Below are 20,703 nucleotides of genomic sequence, written 5' to 3' on the forward strand. Positions count from 1 at the left end.
TATCTCACCACTTTCTCTTTTTAATCCACAACACTTGTGTTGAATAAAGTTTACAAGTTGAATTCCAAAAAGAAAAAATGTAATTTTAAAATGGAGAAAGGATTTGAGATATGGAGAATTGTGTTTCGATCAATGTATTATGGGAAAAGGCAATGGAATGGAAGGAAGTTTGTCTTTAAATTACTTATTCTAAAAAAAGGCAGCGGAAGGAACTCTAAAAAAATAATGACTTGTTTTCTTTATATTGATTCTTCAGTAAACTTCTTCTTAATAGGACCAAAGATAATATTAGCAGTACCACTAAATTTGTTCTTGGTCTATAAAAGTATTGCAACTTAATGAGAAAAGTTCCAGAAATGACTAGACAACTGAACAACAAGAATGAATGATAACTGTAAACAGTGGAATACAAATCACTTGTTTAGTTCCACGTTCAGTTTGTGATTCTTCTTCTTTTACCATCCTCGTTTTTACCTGTGCTATATTTACATATTTTCCTATTTTAATACCCCACCAAATCAATACCCATTCAACTTCATTCACTTTTCGAACTGAATAAGGCATTGCAGAGAAAAAAGACACATGGCATGGGAATGAGAGAATAACTGGGATCTATTACATGAAACATTTATGTTCAATCCCAGGGGAAAACAAATGTTCATTTAAGGACACGAAAATCACTTCGAGACTAAGCTCTCCCTTGTCTATTTCTTACTGGTTGCAATAGTATTTCTTTTTCAGTTCCTCTCTGGTGTTTTCCTTCCCATTATCATCAAACGTTTATGACATTGACACCCTCAGTTTTTAATATCAATCATTTGCTACCAACAATTGGCCTCTCAATGACTTCATAATCTTTCTATAAATCATACAGTAACAGTCCTTCTGCCACAACCAGTGTTAAAGAAAAAAAAATTATGGCAATTTGTTTGTGGACTTGATCAGTAAAGAGTTGCAATGTTCTGTTTGTTACAGCAATCCACATTCAATTCTGATAGCTTCCAATAGTTCAGGAGACACGCTCGGCTTTGCTCCTTCTTCTTTACTATCATTTATATTTAAATTAGTACCAGGATTCGATCCTGCCCCCCAACCCCTGTAAAGTATGATTTTGCTAGGCTCCTGAGAGACTAAAACTCCACCTGTTGCTTGCTGTAAGAACAATAGGTAAAGTAAATTTGAGGATTTAGAGAATACTTATTGATTAAGACAGATAATTCTATGTGAAAAGAAAAAGGGGATGAATCTTATCATGCGAGACCTCTAGCTTGGACACCAATTCATGAACTGAGGTCCCTTTTGCCCTTCCTTTGACATTAACTATGACAAAAGGGATCCTCTGGAAGTGATCCCTGATTGCTTTTGCAAGACCAGTTACAATATTGCTCTTTCCTGAGAAGAAAATATGGCCATGGATGATGAGAAAAAAAAGAGATTAAGTATTCCTTCCAATTAGGATACTTCCACCAATATACAATTCATAAATTGAAATTTTCAGGGTGATGACATCGATGAAGATTTACCAAGTGGAGGAAAAAACTCTAGCAAAATGAAAATAGAGCTGAAAATTAATTACCTATGGCAATGTCAAGTCGATTTTTCATCCTTAAGGCCTGCTTTCGGAGAAGAAGTCTCTCTCTGTTGGAAAGATACGAAGATCTAGAAGGAAACTCATTTGAACTCTTATTTATCACTGGAGCTGATGGTTCAGGATCACTTTTGGATGATGAAATTAATGCTTCCATTGCTTTGTTATTAGAGACACCATACCCAGTATCAACCACAAAATCACTCGTTTCATCAACCTGAAATCCATATTAATTTAACCATATCAATAACCAAAAAAAAGTCAGAAGAAACCCTGATATCACCATATGATAATCCATAAGATTGAGATCAACATTTTCATTTTTTATCATTCAAAACATGATAAACTTGCCTGTCTTTCTGGATGAACCAAACGGCCCCCGAAATCTGGTTCACCTTGGTGTGCTCCACTACTATCAATCAGCCTAATGTGCTGCTCCTGTGTAGGTTGTTGATTGTCAACAGAAGCTTCTTTTGGAGAATTGCAATTTGTGGAATTTGAACTAGCTTCATGTTTGTCTTGAAGCACTCCATCACTATCAATCAGTTCAATGTGCTGCTCCTTCGTAAGTTGTTGATTGTCAACGGAAGCTTCTTTTGGAGAATTGCAATTTATGGAATTAGAACTAGCTTCATGTTTGTCTTGATGTGCTCCACCACTATCAATCAGCTCAATGTGCTGCTCCTGTGTAGGTTGTTGATTGTCAACAGAAGTTTCTTTTGGAGAATTGCAATTTGTTGAATTTGAAGTAGCTTCAAGTTTGTCTTGAGTCACTCCATCCCTATCAATCAGCCTAATGTGTTGCTCTTGTGTAGGTTGTTGATTGTCAACAGAAGCTTCTTTTGGAGAATTGTAATTTGTGGAAATAGAACTAGCTTCATGTTGGTTATGACGTGCTCCACCACCATCAATCAGCTCAATGTGTTGCTCCTGCATAGGTAGTTGATTGTCAATAAAAGATTCTTTTGGAGAATTGCTATTTATGGAATTTGAACTAGCTTCATGTTTGTCTAGTTTTGAATCACATCAAAAAATATTTCAAAAATCATTATTTAGAGAACAATACAAGTAACATCATTGGAATCATAAGTCTCATTAACCTCTACAATTCATAAACACTCGTCCTTTTCAATTTTTACATTGTCCATCCCCAATACCAAAAATTAAGAAACTCTCTTAAACTATGTGCTTAGTCTTGGCTAAGTTGTGATAAAAATATGTATTTCTCATAAGAATAGATATAGCTCAAGTCACATGAGTCATGATAAAATATTGTAGCCTTGAATATTAACATCTTATAGGCCATACTTTAAAGAAAAAGGCAGGAAAGAATTGAGTTCAGCCATTAACCATAAACATCTAGAGTGTACTGTACTTGCATTTGCATATACCTATTGGCCTGATTTACCAAAAATACTAATTTTCATATTTGTAAAAAGGGATGGAGATTGTTATATGTTGACATCTTATTAGTGTTATTATGTTACTAGGTTGTGGTAATTATGTTATTAGGGGTCAGTTATTATATCAGGTAGCAGTTACTAATACTATTAGACAGTTGTTGAATAAATAGTGAAATGGAAGGAAAAGTCAGTAGGCAATTAAGCGGGCCTAGATACTGGTTAAGAGAGAGACCAAGCTCTCTCTCTCTCTCTCTCTCTCTCTCTCAAAATCTTGGAAGGGAGAGACCCTAGACTCTTGAACTTCTTGGGAGTCCATTGTGTAATCCTATTCTATCATCAATAGAAGAAAGTTATTTCTATTATATTTCTATGTTTGGTACCAGTTTCTATCATTATAGAAATAAAGATAAAGATGCAATGCAAGATAGCTCACCAAGTCAGATCTCAACTCTTCAGCTATCTCTTTACTGCTAGCCTCATCTTTGGCCTATTAAGATGAATAATTTAACATTTTACAATAGAGATTGAAGGGAATAAGTATTTCAAGAACATAATAAAAGTAAGGACCACTCACCATTTGAAGTTTCAATTCATTTATGTTCTTATCTAACTTCAAAACATGAAGCTTCAATGCCTGCAAGATTGAAAGGAATAAGGTGGTGATATTTATATCATATAAATTATATAATTCTAGCAGACAATTCCTTTTTCAAAATAAATAAAAATTAACAAAGAAAATCCACACCAAAATGAAGCAGTCACTTGTAAGGCAGTCAGGCACTGCTTTAACATAAGACTAACACCAATAAACTACCACATAAAAGTTGGATGTGCTCTTTTCTAGATAAAGTTTTTAAGATTGTTTACTATGCAAATAATACTATACTCTCTTTCACCCTACCCTTATTCTCTTTTCACAAAGGAAATGTAGATACCAAATTATCTAACACTCCAACACAACTAGTCAAATTCCAGTCAATTATGGCAATTTTACCTGATGGCGTTGTGCCTCTATAGAACGCTTCAATGCTTGTTTTTTATTTAGAAGTGTCCGCGGCCTCAAAGTATCAGGCCTACTATAATTCTTTCCACGATAAACAATGATTGCATAGCCCTTGCTGACTCTCTCTACTGCTACTAATATTCCACCACTTTCTGCCTCCAAGGTCTGAGCTGTCTGGTGGACATATTCTAGGCTTCCATGCTTACATAGTATCTTCACAAGTTCACGATACTTCCAATGAAGATGCATATTTTCCACTGTTCCATCAAAAACCCCTCGTCTTCCTGAGAATGTCAGGAATCAATTTTATCAAAGTCAAATATTTTAGATAGCTTTAAAGGTGTCAACAGTTTACTTCCATGGATACAATAAAGCCAATAAATTATAATCAACTATCTATAACTGATTTTCAAACATATTTAGAGTCACCTAGCAACAAGAAGGGCTGCATCTTCAAGCCAATTCTCCGCAACATGTATCTCTCTTCTTGAGTAATACCCTCTTTATCTATTTCTTGTTCTTGAGGACTCACAGCTCTTTCCAATTTTTCTAGAAGTTTTTCAGCCTTTTCTTTCCTCTCTAATGCCTGCATGTGAAAGCTATACCACCAGTAACTCTAAAGTAACAAGTGAGAAACAAAAAATTGGAACTTGCTAATGAAATCATACCTGTGACAATTTGATGGTAGTCCTTTTAATAGCTTCGTTAGCCTTCGCCAATATTCGTTTTTCAATGATTTCTTTATCTTTAGGGAGTGTCATATCCCTTCCTTCAGAATGTGAAGAGGATGTAACTGATGAGTTGTTTTCAGCTTTCACTTTATTTATTAAAACATTCCTCCTCTCTTGAATTGCTGAAGAAGCTGCAGCAGGCAAGAAGTCCTTTCCTCTATAAATGACAATAACTTCTTTATTCCGAGACAGGAGAGTTCCTCCAGTCAGATACTGCAGAGAAGTAGATCTTTTATTAACTGAAATCAAGATATAATGGTGTGATAGAATTCGTTGTTATTGTTGTATGGATCTTTGTATTATGTTGGAAAGCCACCTTAATTGTGGTCCTACGAAATGGATTTGTGGGGATAGGTTAGGCCCAGAGCCCAAATTGAGATATTATTTTGCTCAATTCTTTGAACTAAAAAGGAGAAATGTAGATAAACTAAAATGTCAAGGGATACTAAAAGATGGTTTAACCATAACAACTCCAAGATGAATGGAATCTCGCCATCTTTGTTTATAGTCTTCTCATTATTCCCAAAAACTAAAAGGTACTACTGCTTCTTTGAGCACTAATGCAAGAGGTAAGACTTCTCCCACAATGAAAACACAAACCCTTGGATTCGTAGTCCATGAGCTACTGGTAGGTTAGACGCTTCAAGCATTCACATAATATGGTCACGAGACGCTCAACAAATTAAACCAGTGAATTATGTGACCATCTAAACCAAGGAGAGCAAGCTTAACTATTATATACCAAGTAAGGATGAAATTAATATGCAAGTTAACGACAATATCAAAGATTCTTCACTTCAACCACCGGCAAGAATGTTGTAACATGACTCAGATGGGAACTCATTGCCATCAAAGGTAACATATCCTTGGTACTCAATATTCCGAATGATTTTACAAGTGACATTGATTGAAAGTTGTAACACAAACATGGCACCAAAAAGAGCACGTGTAGCTATGACAGACAGGTTATAATTATACACTTCCTTTTACCATTATATTAAATTTAAAACCATAAGTACAAAATTTCATAAATTTGAAAATATTAAGCAAAAACAATGACTGACCTTAAGCTCTTCAGCCATTATCTTATTGCTTGTATTCTGCACACCTCTTTTTACTGCAATCTTGACAATCTCACATCTTTCCCAGAGTTTGATAATCGCAGCAGCCACTCCTTGAAGTTTCCTGTTTCTACCTGTAAAACAAAAGAACAGTAAAATAAATTATGTGTTTCCCTATAAACTATTTCTATATTTGAAGATGGAATAAGGGTAAATTGTTGTCATATATGTTATATGTTGTTTTCGTACGCTATTTTTGAGAGCACGTTGAAATAAGCTCAAAAAGAACTTAGGAATGTGTCATAGGGTTTTTTTATAAGCACACCCATACTCTAAACATAAGTACTCATGCCATAAAATAATCTCAGCTAAATTGTAAACATGTTATTCCAGATGCACCCTGGAACAAAATATAGTCAGTTAGGAAATGTAGGACAAACTGACCTAATGCAAAATGGCATGGTAAAGGTCTGCCAAGTCTCTTCAATGAAGTCAATTCGTCATCTGTTAGATTAGACTTCACACCATATGGAAGTAGGCGAAAAGGGTGCCTAAATCCAGGAATAACAGCAGGTAAAAGATCAGCATCAACAGGCACAGGATCAAACCCCCACCAATCAGTAAATCGAGGCCCGAGTCCCTCTAATAAGCTGTCTACTTCTTCCAAAAGCTCTGCTTCACCTGGCAATTGAAATCTAACTTTATTGGGAGCCCCAACTCCTTGTACCAAAGCTGATTTAATAGTTTTGAAGTTTGAACTTTGCCCATCATGTGTGGTTGAATTCATATCAGACAAATGGCTCTCTCTTTCATCACAATTTTTATCATCGCCATCCACATGTAGCAAAGCATCATCACTGTTATCATCTCTCAAAACTTTATCTGATAGGAAGTAAGGATACTTATAATCAATCCCTCTGTACAATATTATCTTACTTCCAGATCTCCAAACAACAAGTCCTCCAGTTTTTCTCTGACAATGACAAAAATATTATAAGCTATAATCAGATTATTGTACATAGGGCTCCCTAATCATATTGGATGGATGAAAAGTAAAAGAAATTGTTTTCTCAAAACCAAACACAACAGTTTCTCTGTTTTTCGTACAAAACGTTGAAAACAGAAAATATAGTGAAAATGAGGATGTATTTTGTCAATAAGAAGTATAGAAGGAAAAGCAAAAAAAAAGTTGTTTTACGATATCCTTCAGTATATCTACAAAACAATAAGTAACATGAATAATAAGAAAACAATTTTATGCTTACAAGGTTCGTATCTGGTTCTTAGCAACTATCACGATCACTAGCAGAAGCTATTCTTATATAAGCGCAACCTGTTTTTAACATTAAAATATGGTTTCCGTGAATAGCATATAAGGTTGAAGGACTCATTGAGTTCTTAAAGAGTGACATCATTGGAGTGGAAAGTTGTCAAACTTGATGCGGCGTGATAAAATCCATCAAAAATGAAATAAGCAGCCACAATTTAGATGCACCATTGGAGATACTCTAAGAAGTCGACATGCACAGTTTTGGTAACTTTATGGGTTTGTTGCACAGTTTGAACAACATAGGATTTTGAATAATCACTTACAGTTATGTGGGACATACAGCATTTTAGCTCAAAATATATGTACAAAAAAGAGAGAGCAAAGTTTTCCTAACATATATGTCCGCGTACAAAACACAAACATGAAAAGGAACATAGATAAGATTATAAGATAATAATAATAAATTAATTAAATAAAAGAGTCAATATTTAAAAATTAAATGCAATTACTATTGATATAAAACCATATATGTTATTATCCTTGTGGCATTATGCTTCTTACAAAGTCATCAAGGTGCAAACAAACTCTTACATCAAACGGTCAATCATACTTTATCATTTTGTCACATAATATTAAATTCTAAAACTGGTTTCCATGATACCAAAATGTTAATACTTGTTTACACAAAGATGTATATATAATCATTTAAGACTAACTAAAACATCCAAAATATATCCCTATGTAGTTTCTTTTCAGACATGAATCTGGATTCCAACTTTCAACACAGATATATAATACTCATACCACATAACTTCAAAGTTTAAAGTGTTCATGCTTCCACACCAATACATCAGATATACGACATTGACATATGTAGTCACAATCCATCATTTCTATTTCAATATTTAAAATTAGTTTTAGTGTATACATAATGATTGATAGTGTATGTGGCCAGTGACCGTGTTTGTGGCTATGTGCTTGGTAGTTCCTTACTCAACACAAAGTACGTTCATTTCTCACAACACTAACCCGATTTTATTGATTAGCTATGTAGCATAGCACCAACGCAAAAAAGCGTGTTGTCAGTGTCCACATTTGTGATTACCTTTAATTTATTCATTTTTTAAATTTTTATTGGTGTTGCCGTATCGGTTCCAATGTCATGTTCAGGGTGTCCGTGTTGATTATTAGTATCACTAATCTCCCCATTCATCCAAGCAAGTAAAATCAAAGCAAAATAGTGAAAAACTATAAAAATTTCACTTAATTATTAAAATTATACCTCTAATATATCATGAGTCCTTTTCATATTAGTTCTACAAAGATCCTCACAAATAATCCTCACAACTTCAGAGCGCCTCCACCGTTCATGAATTCCATTAACAATCCCTTCCTTCACCCCAGCCTTCCCAACTTTAATCTTCTGCTTCATCTCAAACCCTAACTTCGTCAATCTCAAAATCTCCCCATCAGTCAGACTCAGCTCCGCAAGCGTAGGAACTCTCCTTCTCTTCTCCTGCCTCGCCTTCTCCTTCTCCAATCGCTGTCTCTCCACCTCATTCTCGCTCAATTTCTCAATTCCTTTTCCAGGAAGTGGGACTGGATTCTCCGGCGTGCTCCAACTGAGGTCGAGTGTATGCCCTACGCGGTGCTTCGGGAGGTTGTGTGGCAACGGAACGAAGATTTCACCGGCATTTGTGGAAGTGGAGGTGGATGTGGATGTGGATTGATCGGTGGTGATGCCGAGGGAGTGGAGTTTGTCGGCGATTCGTTGGATTGCGGATTTGGGAAGGGTTCGGGATTTGGAAACGGAGCTTCGAACGATGAATTTGGCGGGGGTTGGGGTTAGGGTTTTCGAATTGGGGAAATGAAAGGGGAAGGAGAAGAATGGAGATGATGGAGTGAAGGTGTGGAAGTTAGTAGCGGGAAGCAACATTTCATGGTAGTTTCTGTTTCATGTTGGAGGATAACGAGACTCTATAAAGATAAAAAAAATGCACGATATTTTCAAATATTTTCATCTTTGATAATAAGGACAATTTCAAATTTTGAAAAAAATAGTGTTATGTATATTGAGAATTTTAATTAGATACGGAATAATAAATGTTGTGAATTTTTTTTTTCAGACAAATGCTTCTTGAAAATTGAAAAGTATTCTTCAAAATTTTCAAATTAAAATCATGTTATATAAATTCTCAAATCAAATTTGGTGAATCGAAAGAAAAAATAATGAACTCAAAATTAAATTTTAAAAATAATGAGAAAAAATATATTATTTTATATTATCAATCAATCATAAACATATATCCCACTGTCAAATCACACTTTTAATTTTAAAATCCTAACATGATATGAGTAAATGTTATAAACCTATTGGTTGATAGTGTAAAACTCTTTACACAAACACAAATAATGTACTACCTTTAATCTCAAAAATAATACGTCAAGAATGCTAACATAATAAAATACATCACTATTAATTAAACAAAAAAAATTATATAAGATACAAATTAATTATTTTTTGCCAATTCAACTATGGACACTGTAATTTCATCAAATATTTTGGAACTAATCAAGTTCAAACAAATAACGTCTAACTCGATTGGGTCTTTGATATGATGCTGACCTAATATCGAGAACATAGTTCTCACATCATCGTCTTTTGAAGTTGCATGTTGTTAGAAGTTGTAATCTGATGTTTTGTCGAAAGCTAGCATGCGACTATGTTGAAGTAGCTAGTCGATGGTGTAGGAGTCAGTTGTATTCGACAAAGTCGAATACAACATTTAGCTGTTATGATAGAGTTAAAATATAACTTTGTATATTTTGTGCTTAGGTCGATTTGTAGAGTTTTGGGTCTGGGTTTTAATTACCTATATAAACGACATAGTGTGATGTAAATAACAACATACTCAATAAAGACTTAGTTTTTCAGAAATTCAGTTTATCGTTTTTCTCTATTTTCTCTCATCTTTCTTGAAAATCCTTTTTTCCAAACAAATTGGTATCAAAGTCCGTGTTGGATTCAAAGAGAATTTGAAATGGCAAACAGAAACATAACACACGCAAATTTCAGCGAATCTAGAGGTTTTCAAAGGTGAGAACTACTAGAGGTGTGTTGTGTAGATAAAGGTCATCTTCAGATTTCAAGATGTGGTTGAAATCGTGAGTGACAGAGTACCGACATTGTAAGCGAAGGTTAATGATGTTCAAAAAGTTGGGCATAAGGATCAAAGAAAGAAAGATGGAAAAGCTTTATTCGCGATTCACCAGTGTGTTGATCCTAACGTGTTCGAGAAGATAATAAAAAAGGAGATAGTTAAAGGAGCGAGGGACAAGTTAAAGAACTTATATGTCGGAGATGAAAAATTGAAAAGGGTGAAGTTACAGACGTTAAGAAAGCAATTCGAGATGACTCAGACGAAGGAAGATGAATCTGTCTTAGAATACTTTTCATTTGTGATGTTGTTGACAAACAAGATGAAGTCATGTGGTGAATCAATCAACGATTTGTATAAGATTGAGAAAGTGTTGAGATCTCTGACTGCAAATTTTGATTACATTGTAGTGTCAACTGAAGAGTCAAAGAACCTAACTAAGATGAAGTTGGAAGAAGTTCAAGCTTCACTAGAGGCTCATGAAATGAGGCTGAAGCAAAGAAACTCGGAAAAGGAGAAGATGGCTGAACAGGCACTGCAAGCAAAATTCACCAAGAATTTTGTGAAAGAGAAGGCGAAGTAGGGGAAAAATCTTGTTAATGATAAGAAGTCAAGCAAGAATTTAAATTATCACTCTGATTCTTCAAAGAAATGCATATGCAACAAGTATTATGGGAAGAAAGTTGACATGAAGGATATGCAATGTTACAAGTGTTAAGGATTTGGCCATTATGCTCGGGACTATCGAAGAAAGAAGGAAGCTCGAACGAAAGATAGTGATGAAGCGCAATATGCACGTGCAAGAGATATTGACTCTAAGGATGTGCTACTCATTGCCAACACTCAGTCGAACACTGAGCAAACCAACATGTGGTACCTGGATTCAGGATGCAATAACCACATGACTCGTAATAAAACTGGCTACTCAAAAAACAAAAACAAAAAATCACTAAATTAAACTATTAAACAACTGAATTAAAAAACTAAACTCAAATGTTAAAGTCTATAATAACTCATAAAATGTGAGTTATCACTTCTCCAAACTTGAATCATTATTTGTCCCCAAGTGATGCAATAGATAATATAAGAAAGAAATTTTTTATTTTCCTCAATCCTTTACAACACAGAATCTATCTAAGGGGACCATATCCAAAAATTGGCACAACCCAATATCTTTATAATTTAGTCATGTTAGTGTGTGTATGTGTGCTTCCTGATGATGCATGTCATTTCAGAAGTCTTCAGTTAAAATAGTCATCCTAAATCCTAGTTTGAGTATTCTATCTTATGTTTCAAGGTTGCATTCTTTCAAATTTAGAAGGGGGGATTAACTTTTTGGCTCTCGGGTTTTAGTTCAATTTGAACTTGAAGCTTCCACTTTCATTATTATTATTATTATTATTATTATTATTATTATTATTATTATTATTATTATTATTATTATTATTAAGTCTTTATAGGCGCTCCACCTTTTCACCTAATGAGATCTCACTTATAATGAGTCCAACATGTTACTAATGGTGAAGACACCCATTGTTCCTCCAGTTTCAGGAACAAACACTTGTTCCTCCAATTTTATACACATGAACTTTATTTGTAATGCTCATTGACATTTTTCATTCTTTTTGGTACACCTTGTGTGTTTATTTACAAATGCATTGTATCCTTATGCTAACCTTAAGCAATAGTGTTTCCTCCCGTAAACTAAATCCTATAATGAATCTTATTCCATATTTTAAAACAATTCAAATTTCTTAAGAGGCTAACTACTTTCCTGACTACTTCTGGCGCAACAGGGGTTATCATAAAATCACAAGCAGGTGCATTATTTTTCTTATTATCAAGACATTGTTTCTAATTTTGCAAGCGGTCCAATCAGAAGTCTCTCAAGCTCTTAGAAATTGTGATATTTAAGAGATGAAGTTGGTTTTTTTATTTCATTATATTATTATTATTTTAAACAAAATCAACAACAACAACACAACAACAAAACAAAACAGCAGGATGATTCATTGATTTAAAATGGCCAAGTACAGACAGCAGCAAACATAAACTATTTTATTTAAACTAGAGGTTCCTTCACCCCAAACTAAAAGTAAGGACAATGTCTTCACTGTCAATTTGATGAGCCCCGGTACATCAGAAAGGAGAAATTCAAAATTTTCATACTTAAATTAAAAAATTGTGATAAAGTTGAAATGTCAATTAGGCCTAAAGCCTGCTGCTTTTTCTGGTAGCTTTGTCCTGGTACGACTTCTTCCTTTTCTTCACCACTTCTTTGTCATGTGCATACGTCTTAATTTTTCCTTTTCGCTTATTTCACCTTCTTAGAAGTGTCACCAAAGACTTCTGGAGTGGTCTCTTCAACTTTATTGGGCTTTTCACTTTGGTTGGACTCTCAGCAGAGTTGGACTATGAGGTTTCCCTATGGTTTTGTCTTTTGCAGGGTTGGCGACATCTTGCATGAGTGGGTCATGCAGAGGTTATTTTGGGTTCTCTCATTCAGCATTCTTATCATGTTTAGACTCCTTTTCAGAATCTCCTGAGGAGTCCTTAGCAACAACTTTTTTGTGTCAGTTTCTTCATTTTCTTCATTGTCATTCCCTTGCTTTTCTTCTCCAGCTTTCTCTTTTTCCATAACATGCTCTTCTTCCTCACTTACAATGGTGTCAGCTTCCAATTGGTCACCTTCCTCGGTCCTTTCTTTTTTAACAGCTTCATTTTTATTCAAATCCTTACCATCTTTGGTCACTGGCTTAATCAACTCATTGATTGTCCTACCATCATCATCATCATCATTCGTCTTTACTTCTGATGGTTCGTTGATATCAAACTCATTTAATGGGACTGATTCTTTAGGAACTGTCTTCACGGGGCTCCTTGTTTTCTTTTTGGGCTTTTCGAGGATGTCCTCTTCAGACACGCCAGAGCTTTTCTTTGGCTATTTCTTGAAAGACACCTTCTTATTGCCTTTCTTCTTTTCCAAGTTATCTTTTGATTCGTCACTCCTTTCAGAATGGTTCTCTTGGTGATTTTCCTCGTCCTCATTCAACACTTCTCCTAAGATATGTTCTGAATTTTGTGATGCAGTGTAGCAGAACCAATATTTTTTTGTTGATTGTCTCATTATGCGCAGTAGGGTTTAAAGAACACTACCACAGTTAGGGCTTCAGACGGAGGTCTATCCTTAAAATTGTCTTGTCAGAACTCTTATTAGTCTCTATCCACTTGGTTCCTGGATTACAGAGTAAGTCCTTTAGAACATCTAGGTCTTGATCCTCAATGATCTCCAATAATCTTTGGTACGTATCCCATACATTTTTAACCCCCAACATCATATTGATATCTGGTTTAGAGTATTGCACCTTAGTTCCACTCACAATCACCTCTAGCCTTTTACTTGAAGTGTCAACTATGTTGGAGTATAGCTCCTTCACAATTTGAATGTTGTACGAGATGGGGTGTTTGCAGAATTTCCTCCATTTATGACTAGTTATGATACGCCCTATGTCATCAATAAGACCTAAGTTATCCTCCTTCATATCGTAGATGAATTATCTCTCAGAATGAACACTCTTGGCAGTAAAATAGTATGTGAATCTTTGGTGTGCATCATTGTTGATGAATGTTTCAACATCAGAATTTTCTGAATCAGAATAGTCGATGAAGGGTGTGGCGTTCTTTTTGGGAATTTTTTTCCCACATGCCACGTCCCTGAAATGTTATTCCCCAATTGCCGCAAGTTGAAATTAAATTCCCAGATTGCCACACCTGAGACCCTTGTCTCCAAACCAAATGGCAACATGGTGGGGCCCCTCTGTCCATGAGGGCATGTCTCCAAACCAAATGGCGATATGGTGGACCTCCTCTAACCATAAAGGCATGTTGCCAAACCAGATGGAGTAAAGCTTTTTTCTATTTTTTCGTTTTTGTTATTTAAATTATTTTTGTTATATATATTTATATTATACAAATTCAATAAATGGGGCCCAACATGTCGCCATTTGGTTTGGAGACATGCCCTAATGGTTAGAGGGGGCCCACCATGTCGTCATTTGGTTTGGAGACAATGGTCTCAGGTGTGGCAAATATGGGAATTTAATTTCAACTTGTGGCAATTGAGGAATAACATTTCAAGGACGTGGCATGTGGGGAAAAAAATTCTCTTTTTGGTGCACATTTTGATTCTCTTTCTTGTCATCTTTTGTTCCATGGACATTTTGAGGTTTGAGAGATTTTGTGAATGTAGAGTGATGATGGTTCAGAAATATGCAGATGCGGTTAGAGAAGTTATCAAGATTGAAAGAGATGTTAAATGATGATCATGGGAAGGGAGGTTGTGTGTTTATATAGGAGAGAGAGGGTAAGGTGAAATTTTGAAATCCAAAGTTGGAATGTGAGAAGATTAATCATTGAGGGTTTATTGCGCAGTAACTTGCTGCAATTACTAACACAGTAATGAATGACAGACAAGTAATTATTTCGCTACCTAATAGAGCAACTTTAATGATGTCACACACATAGCTCTTGGGGTTGTCAATTTCTACCTTTCTCTCTCCCCTAAATTTTCCTTTTTATCCATTTTCAATATTCCCTTTTTATTGCTTTTCAATCTCTCATTCTGATGCAATTTCACGCTTCCATGTCCAGTTACAAGCGTGACATAAATCTTCTGAGGGTGTTAGGATCTTCACCAATTTTCAACCTTATCATCTAAAATAAAATAAATAATTTGTTCCGGACTGGGCCGAGCAGGCCCAACGCTAACCTTTTGGCCGAGCAGGCCCAAACCATTTGACTAGCCGAGCAGGCCCAATCTGCTTAGGCCCAACGACTCCCAGTGACCGTTACTAAGTGGCCAAGTGCAAAGACCACGTGGTCAAAACAACATCGAAGGATTCGATCAACCACCTCCGAACCCTACGCCATGCTCACCCAAAGCGTGAGCCACCTGCTGACTCAGCCCTAGCAGAGGGAGTTCAGGCAGTTTTCTAGCACGTGAGCCTCCAATTGAATTTGGCCCAATTAGGAAACCTTGACCCAGCGCTGGTGGCTATAAATACCCTCTTTCACTAGAGGGTGAGGTATCCATTCTTTCTTCCTAAAACTTGTGCTTGCTTTCTCTCTGATTGCTACTGACTTTGGCATTGTAAACCTTGCAGGTACCCCCCCCCCCCATTCTGTCCATCTAGCTAGATCCAGCCGCCGTGACGATCTATTCTAATCAGATTAGATCAAAAACCAAAAATTTATTAAGTTGAGATGCCTCCCACTAGCGCTATTTAAAGTCTTGTAGCATGACTTTCAACACAAATGAAATTTATCATCAACACAAATGAAATTTATCATTTAAATTCATAGTGACCCTTGTATGATTTGAGGGATCCCCAAAATAAGTTTTTGACTCTTTGTCTATTAACCTTAAACTCCTCCCCTATTTTCTCATTCAAAAGGTCTACAGTCCCATGTGGATAGATTTTCTTCTCTAAGGTGAATGATGACTAGGTTGAAGGGATTTTGGATATGCATTAAAAGGTGGTTAGTTTCTTCTCTAATTAATTTAGGGAACCTCTTGCCAATCAACCTCAATTGGACAGGATTGCCTTCCATTATCTTTCTCCGATGAAGATAATCTTACTCTTACTGCTCCTTTTTATCTTAAAGAGTTTAATTTTTCTTTTTAAAGAAAGTTTTGGCAAATTCTTAGGTAGGACATGAGTGTTATGTTTAATCTATTTCTTCGTTTTGCATCTCTACCACGTAATTTCTTGATTTATTTATCATCTTGATTTCAAAAGGTCGAGTTAGATCTTGAATAGATTTTAACATTGCATAAAACTAAAACACTACTTTGAATTCTTTTTAGTAGTTTATTCTGTTCAAAATTTGTGCAAATAAGTAAATATAGTATGAGAATTTTACTAGTGGATAACTTACTAAGAAGACTGAGTTTACTGCCAAAGAAATTACTTTATTAGGAATTTGCTGATAAGTTTATTGCAATGTGACATTCAACAACTTGTATCAAACTTTTCTGTCTTAAATTTTCTTACAAAAATGCTTGTCAAGATTTGTTGTATGTCAGATACCTAATTCACCCGTGACTGATTTCTACATATCTAGACCAGTCATGACAATTTCAAGCAACTCTCCTGCATCTCCAAAAGATTCCAGGCACCATTTGGAATTTACTTCCATGTTCACAGATTTGAAATGCAGCGGCATAGTTTGAATCAAGTAATCAATATTTGATACTTTAACATACAAATTATAGACTATGCTACAGAACATAATGAGATAATCATTTGATCACAATGTTTCATAATACTTAGAAGAAAAATATGGTTTAACCCTAATCTCAAGTGGTGTAGCTTTTTCATTGGTCATTCCAAGAACTTCACTCATATCAACAGGTTCACTAGATCCATTCGAGATTTCAAACGAGTGTAAAAAATTAGCCAAAGTTAAATGAATCATATGAAGACCAAAGGATATTCCCGGACATATCCTTCTACCACTCCCAAATGGTAACAACTCGAAGTCTTGACCCTTAACATCAACATCTTTATGAGTAGTAAGAAATCGTTCTGGCCTAAACTCTAACGGATTCGGCCAAATACTTGGATCAGTCTGAATTTTCCAAAGATTTGTGATTAATCGAGTTCCTTTTTTGATATGATAACCACCTAAAGTACAATCTTCTGTGAATTCGCGAGGCGCGGAAAGAGGACCTGGAGGATATAACCTTAGCGTCTCTTTGACTACTGCTTGAAGATATACCAATTTCTTGATGTCTGATTCATTTATGATTCTTTCTTCTCCAATATGAATGTTGAGTTCTTCTTTCACTTTTTTTAATGCATGGGGATTTTTCAACAATAAACAAATTACCCATGTTAGGGTAACTGTGCTTGTATCAGTTGCTCCCAATATTAATGCCTGCATATAAAGTAAATAAATATTCTCTAAATATGAAGAGAAATAAATCTAGCAAACAATATTATATAACATTACCAATGTTGTTGCTTTGTTTATGGTATCAGCATCAAACCCATTGATTGTGGCACCATCAAGCACTGAAATCATCATGTCCATAAAATCTTGGTCACTTTCAACCTTTTCAACCAAACCTTTCATCTTATGATGTTCCACTAACCAATCATCTAAAACTATGTCCAATTCTTTGGCAGTTTCTTTCATTGCTTTCACTCCTAGTTTCATCCATCTTAGAATTGGAATAGCATCAGCCATTGTACATACTCCTAACATATGCATGAATTTCCTTAAAGCCTCCACAACTTTTTGTGCCTCTTTCTCTTTTACCACTGCTGTGTCACCAAAATATCTCTTCCCAGCCATAGTTTGAAAAACTACATATGCAACAATAGTTTTACACTATTATTTAATAGAGATTCATCAATCAGCCATGTCACATAATTAAGTTAAAAATATCAGTGTGATTTGACAGAATACATGGTGGTGATTGGTTGACATTGCACTGTATATTTTTCTCTCTATAATATAATACAATTATTTTTATTTAGAAAGATGAAAATTTTAAAATGATATTAAATACCTATATTGAATACCAACTTGGTGAACCATTGCTTCATCTCCACCAACAAGTATCCAGAATCATTCTTTGTGCTAGACCAAACATTAAAAAGCTCTTTAATAGAAGTTTTAACTTCAATAACTCGAACATGACTTAGTTGTTCCATTCGACGATTCGAAAGAAATATACTAACAATTTTGCGCATTTCGCGCCAATAAGAACCATACGGGGCAAAACCAAAACTAGCTTGATTATAAGCTATATGTTCAATTGCAACGAGTTTCGAACGAGACGAAACTGCGATGTCGTTTATGGTGTAACATTCTTTTGCCATTTCCCAATTGTTTAGTACCAAAGCATGGTTAGTGCCAAGTTTTATGGTGAATAAGGGTCCATATTTGTTAGCCATGGTGCCTAAGGTTTTATGTGGAGTTTTAGAACTAGCTAATACTAAGAGATGACCTAGTATAGGCCATGCACCTGAGGCCATGGGAGGTTCTTTACCCTTGTTAAGAACTTTGGAAGGACGAAAATGGAAAAAAGAAAGTAGGAATAGTAGAAAAAGAAATACTATTGTTGTGATATTTTGGAAACTTAGAACAAAATCCATTTTGGCTATAGTTGAAGTTTTGGGTATGAATTTGTTTGGAGAAGTTTTATACTAGAACAAAACAAGTGGACACACAAAAAAGACAAGAAAGAAAGGGATGTTCTATGATTAAAATAAATTATGATTGTTTTGGAGTTTGAAAAATTATTGTGCATTCGGCAGTGACAGTTAAGTGTATGAAACAAACAATGAAAAAAGACAAGTGAAGATGAGAAAACAAAATAGATGTAATTTAAAAATTGAGCATAGGAAAAATTGTTATCTTTGTGAAGTTGATGGTTTTATATATGCCAAAGAGAATCAAATAACATGCCAATTCAAATTTAAATATGCTTCTTTTGCTTAAGTTGTTGATTGACAACAGAAACTTCTTTTGGAGAATTGCAGTTTATGGAATTTGAACTAGCATCATGTTTGTCTGTAGCCATGAATCATCTTAAGGAACTCTCTTAAAATATGTGCTTAGCCAAGTCATGATAAAATATGTAATTCACATTAGAATAGATATAATTCAAGTCACATGAGTCATGATAAAATATTGTAGCCTTGAATATTTTCATGTTATAGATCATACTTTAACAGAAAAAGGCAGGAAAATTGAGTTCAGCCATTAATCCTAAACATCTTGAATGTTAAAAATTTACTAGAAATATGGCCCGTGCGTTGCACGAGTTTGATTAGAATTTTTACCTTAATATTTTTCAAATGAAAAAATATATTTAATTAATTATAGTGAATTATAATCTTATGATTGAATGTGTTTTAAAATTATATTAAATATAAATAAAATTTTAACATCATGAAAATACTTAATGATTTATATATATAAAAAAATTCAATTATGTTTTTTAAATTTAAAAGATAAGTCACATTTACGTGAATAATGCAATATTTTTAAAAAATGATATATTAAATTGTTTGTATATATTATTTGTGATTAATCATTAAATTTATAATATGTACAAGTGTTTAATCTATAATTTACAAAACCTAAGAATTTTTTTTATTTAATGTCAAGTCCAAAAAAGTTTTAAGTCATATACTCTCTAGATTTTTAAAAAAAATCATATATTCTCTAGATTTTTTTTAAAAAATTATAATATATCATACCATATTGATTTTTTCTTTAGTGTTCCTATGTTAATCAAGTAACTCCATTTTATATTTTCATGATATTTTTTGTTTGTTTATTATAGTGGAAGAGATATGTTGTGACATGATTGATAAAATGTTTACTTCATGAAATATAAAAAACTATTATTTATTATAAAAAAACTAATTTTTATTATGGATTAACGTTTATCAGTAATGAATAAATTTTTTTTATATAATCATGTCAATAAATTAATTATTTTCACATAAATAATTAAATTAAATTAAAGAAAAAATGATTTTGAAAATAAAAATGAAATTGTAAAGAGTTTTTTTCCTCAATTTATATGCATGGATGATTCTAAAATTTATTAATTTAGGTTATTAATTTTTTAGCCAAACTATCTTAATTTTTTTTATTAAATAGTGATATTTAGTTGTCAATGATAAGTCATCACATTTTTCATCCATTTAATAAAATAAATCAATTATTCATAATACATATTATTTAAATATTATAATAAATCAAATACGCTATTATTACGTAACTCTTAAATAATATTCAGAGTTATGTAACTAACAACTAAATCAATTATAACATTATATTTAATTTAATTTTGCAATTTTAATTCCCGTAAATAATTATATAACTTAAAATGATATATAGAGATAGTTAATAATTATTATCATATTAATAACAATAATAATAATAATAATAATATAATTTATACAATTCAATAGATGTGTAAAATAAAATAGAAATTATACCTATTATTCATATAAAAAGACGTTATTATTAAAATGATGCATAACAAAAATAAACTATTTTTTATTATAATATTTAAAATAAGAGAGAAAAAAATTATAAACATAAAAATAAATTTCTTCCCGATGAATAGGAGTTGTGAATCAGAAGATTGTTATTGGTGGAGGCGAGCTTTGACATAAAATCTACAATTTGATTTAACTTCACGGAGGATGTGGATAACATCAGTGTTTTTAAATAAGATATCTTTGATATTCTGGATGACTCAAAGTTCTGCTCAAAAGAAAGTGTGAATGATACCGCCAAAACCATTAATAATAATACACGAACAAACAATTGAGGGAGTTCTAATGAAAAGTGAAAAAGACTGAGTTCCAATGAAAAGTGAATACGATTGAAAAATAAATCTTTGAAACGTGGTTATAAAGACTGTGTGGTTATGAAAAAATAGAAAATTGAAGGGATA

The 20,703-nt window shown here is 33.7% G+C and overlaps 2 protein-coding genes across 3 annotated transcripts; both read right to left on the reverse strand.

Moving 5' to 3' along the window:
- Positions 1 to 295: 295 nt before the first annotated feature.
- Positions 296 to 9,064, reverse strand: LOC131627034 (CRM-domain containing factor CFM2, chloroplastic-like). Of its 2 annotated transcripts, XM_058897871.1 has the most exons (13): positions 8,339 to 8,477; positions 7,052 to 7,119; positions 6,231 to 6,759; positions 5,790 to 5,920; positions 4,663 to 4,938; positions 4,424 to 4,580; positions 3,986 to 4,278; positions 3,566 to 3,625; positions 3,425 to 3,478; positions 1,940 to 2,518; positions 1,577 to 1,805; positions 1,262 to 1,392; positions 296 to 1,152 (listed from the first exon to the last, which is right to left on the reverse strand). In XM_058897871.1, the coding sequence occupies exons 3-13, from the start codon at positions 6,571 to 6,573 to the stop codon at positions 970 to 972; spliced, it is 2,436 nt and encodes an 811-aa protein (XP_058753854.1). In that variant the 5' UTR covers positions 6,574 to 6,759; positions 7,052 to 7,119; positions 8,339 to 8,477; the 3' UTR covers positions 296 to 969. The 2 variants fall into 2 exon arrangements, with proteins under 2 accessions (XP_058753854.1, XP_058753853.1); XM_058897870.1 differs by lacking the exon at positions 7,052 to 7,119 and having other exon boundaries at positions 8,339 to 9,064.
- Positions 9,065 to 16,318: 7,254 nt separating this feature from the next.
- Positions 16,319 to 18,379, reverse strand: LOC131627007 (cytochrome P450 82A3-like). Its single transcript, XM_058897844.1, has 3 exons — positions 17,791 to 18,379; positions 17,229 to 17,584; positions 16,319 to 17,153 (listed from the first exon to the last, which is right to left on the reverse strand). The coding sequence occupies exons 1-3, from the start codon at positions 18,377 to 18,379 to the stop codon at positions 16,524 to 16,526; spliced, it is 1,575 nt and encodes a 524-aa protein (XP_058753827.1). The 3' UTR covers positions 16,319 to 16,523.
- Between the last annotated feature and the right edge of the window lie 2,324 nt (positions 18,380 to 20,703).

This window comes from Vicia villosa, unplaced genomic scaffold (genome assembly GCF_029867415.1).
Source record: "Vicia villosa cultivar HV-30 ecotype Madison, WI unplaced genomic scaffold, Vvil1.0 ctg.000345F_1_1, whole genome shotgun sequence".
Classification (NCBI taxonomy): Eukaryota; Viridiplantae; Streptophyta; class Magnoliopsida; order Fabales; family Fabaceae; genus Vicia; species Vicia villosa.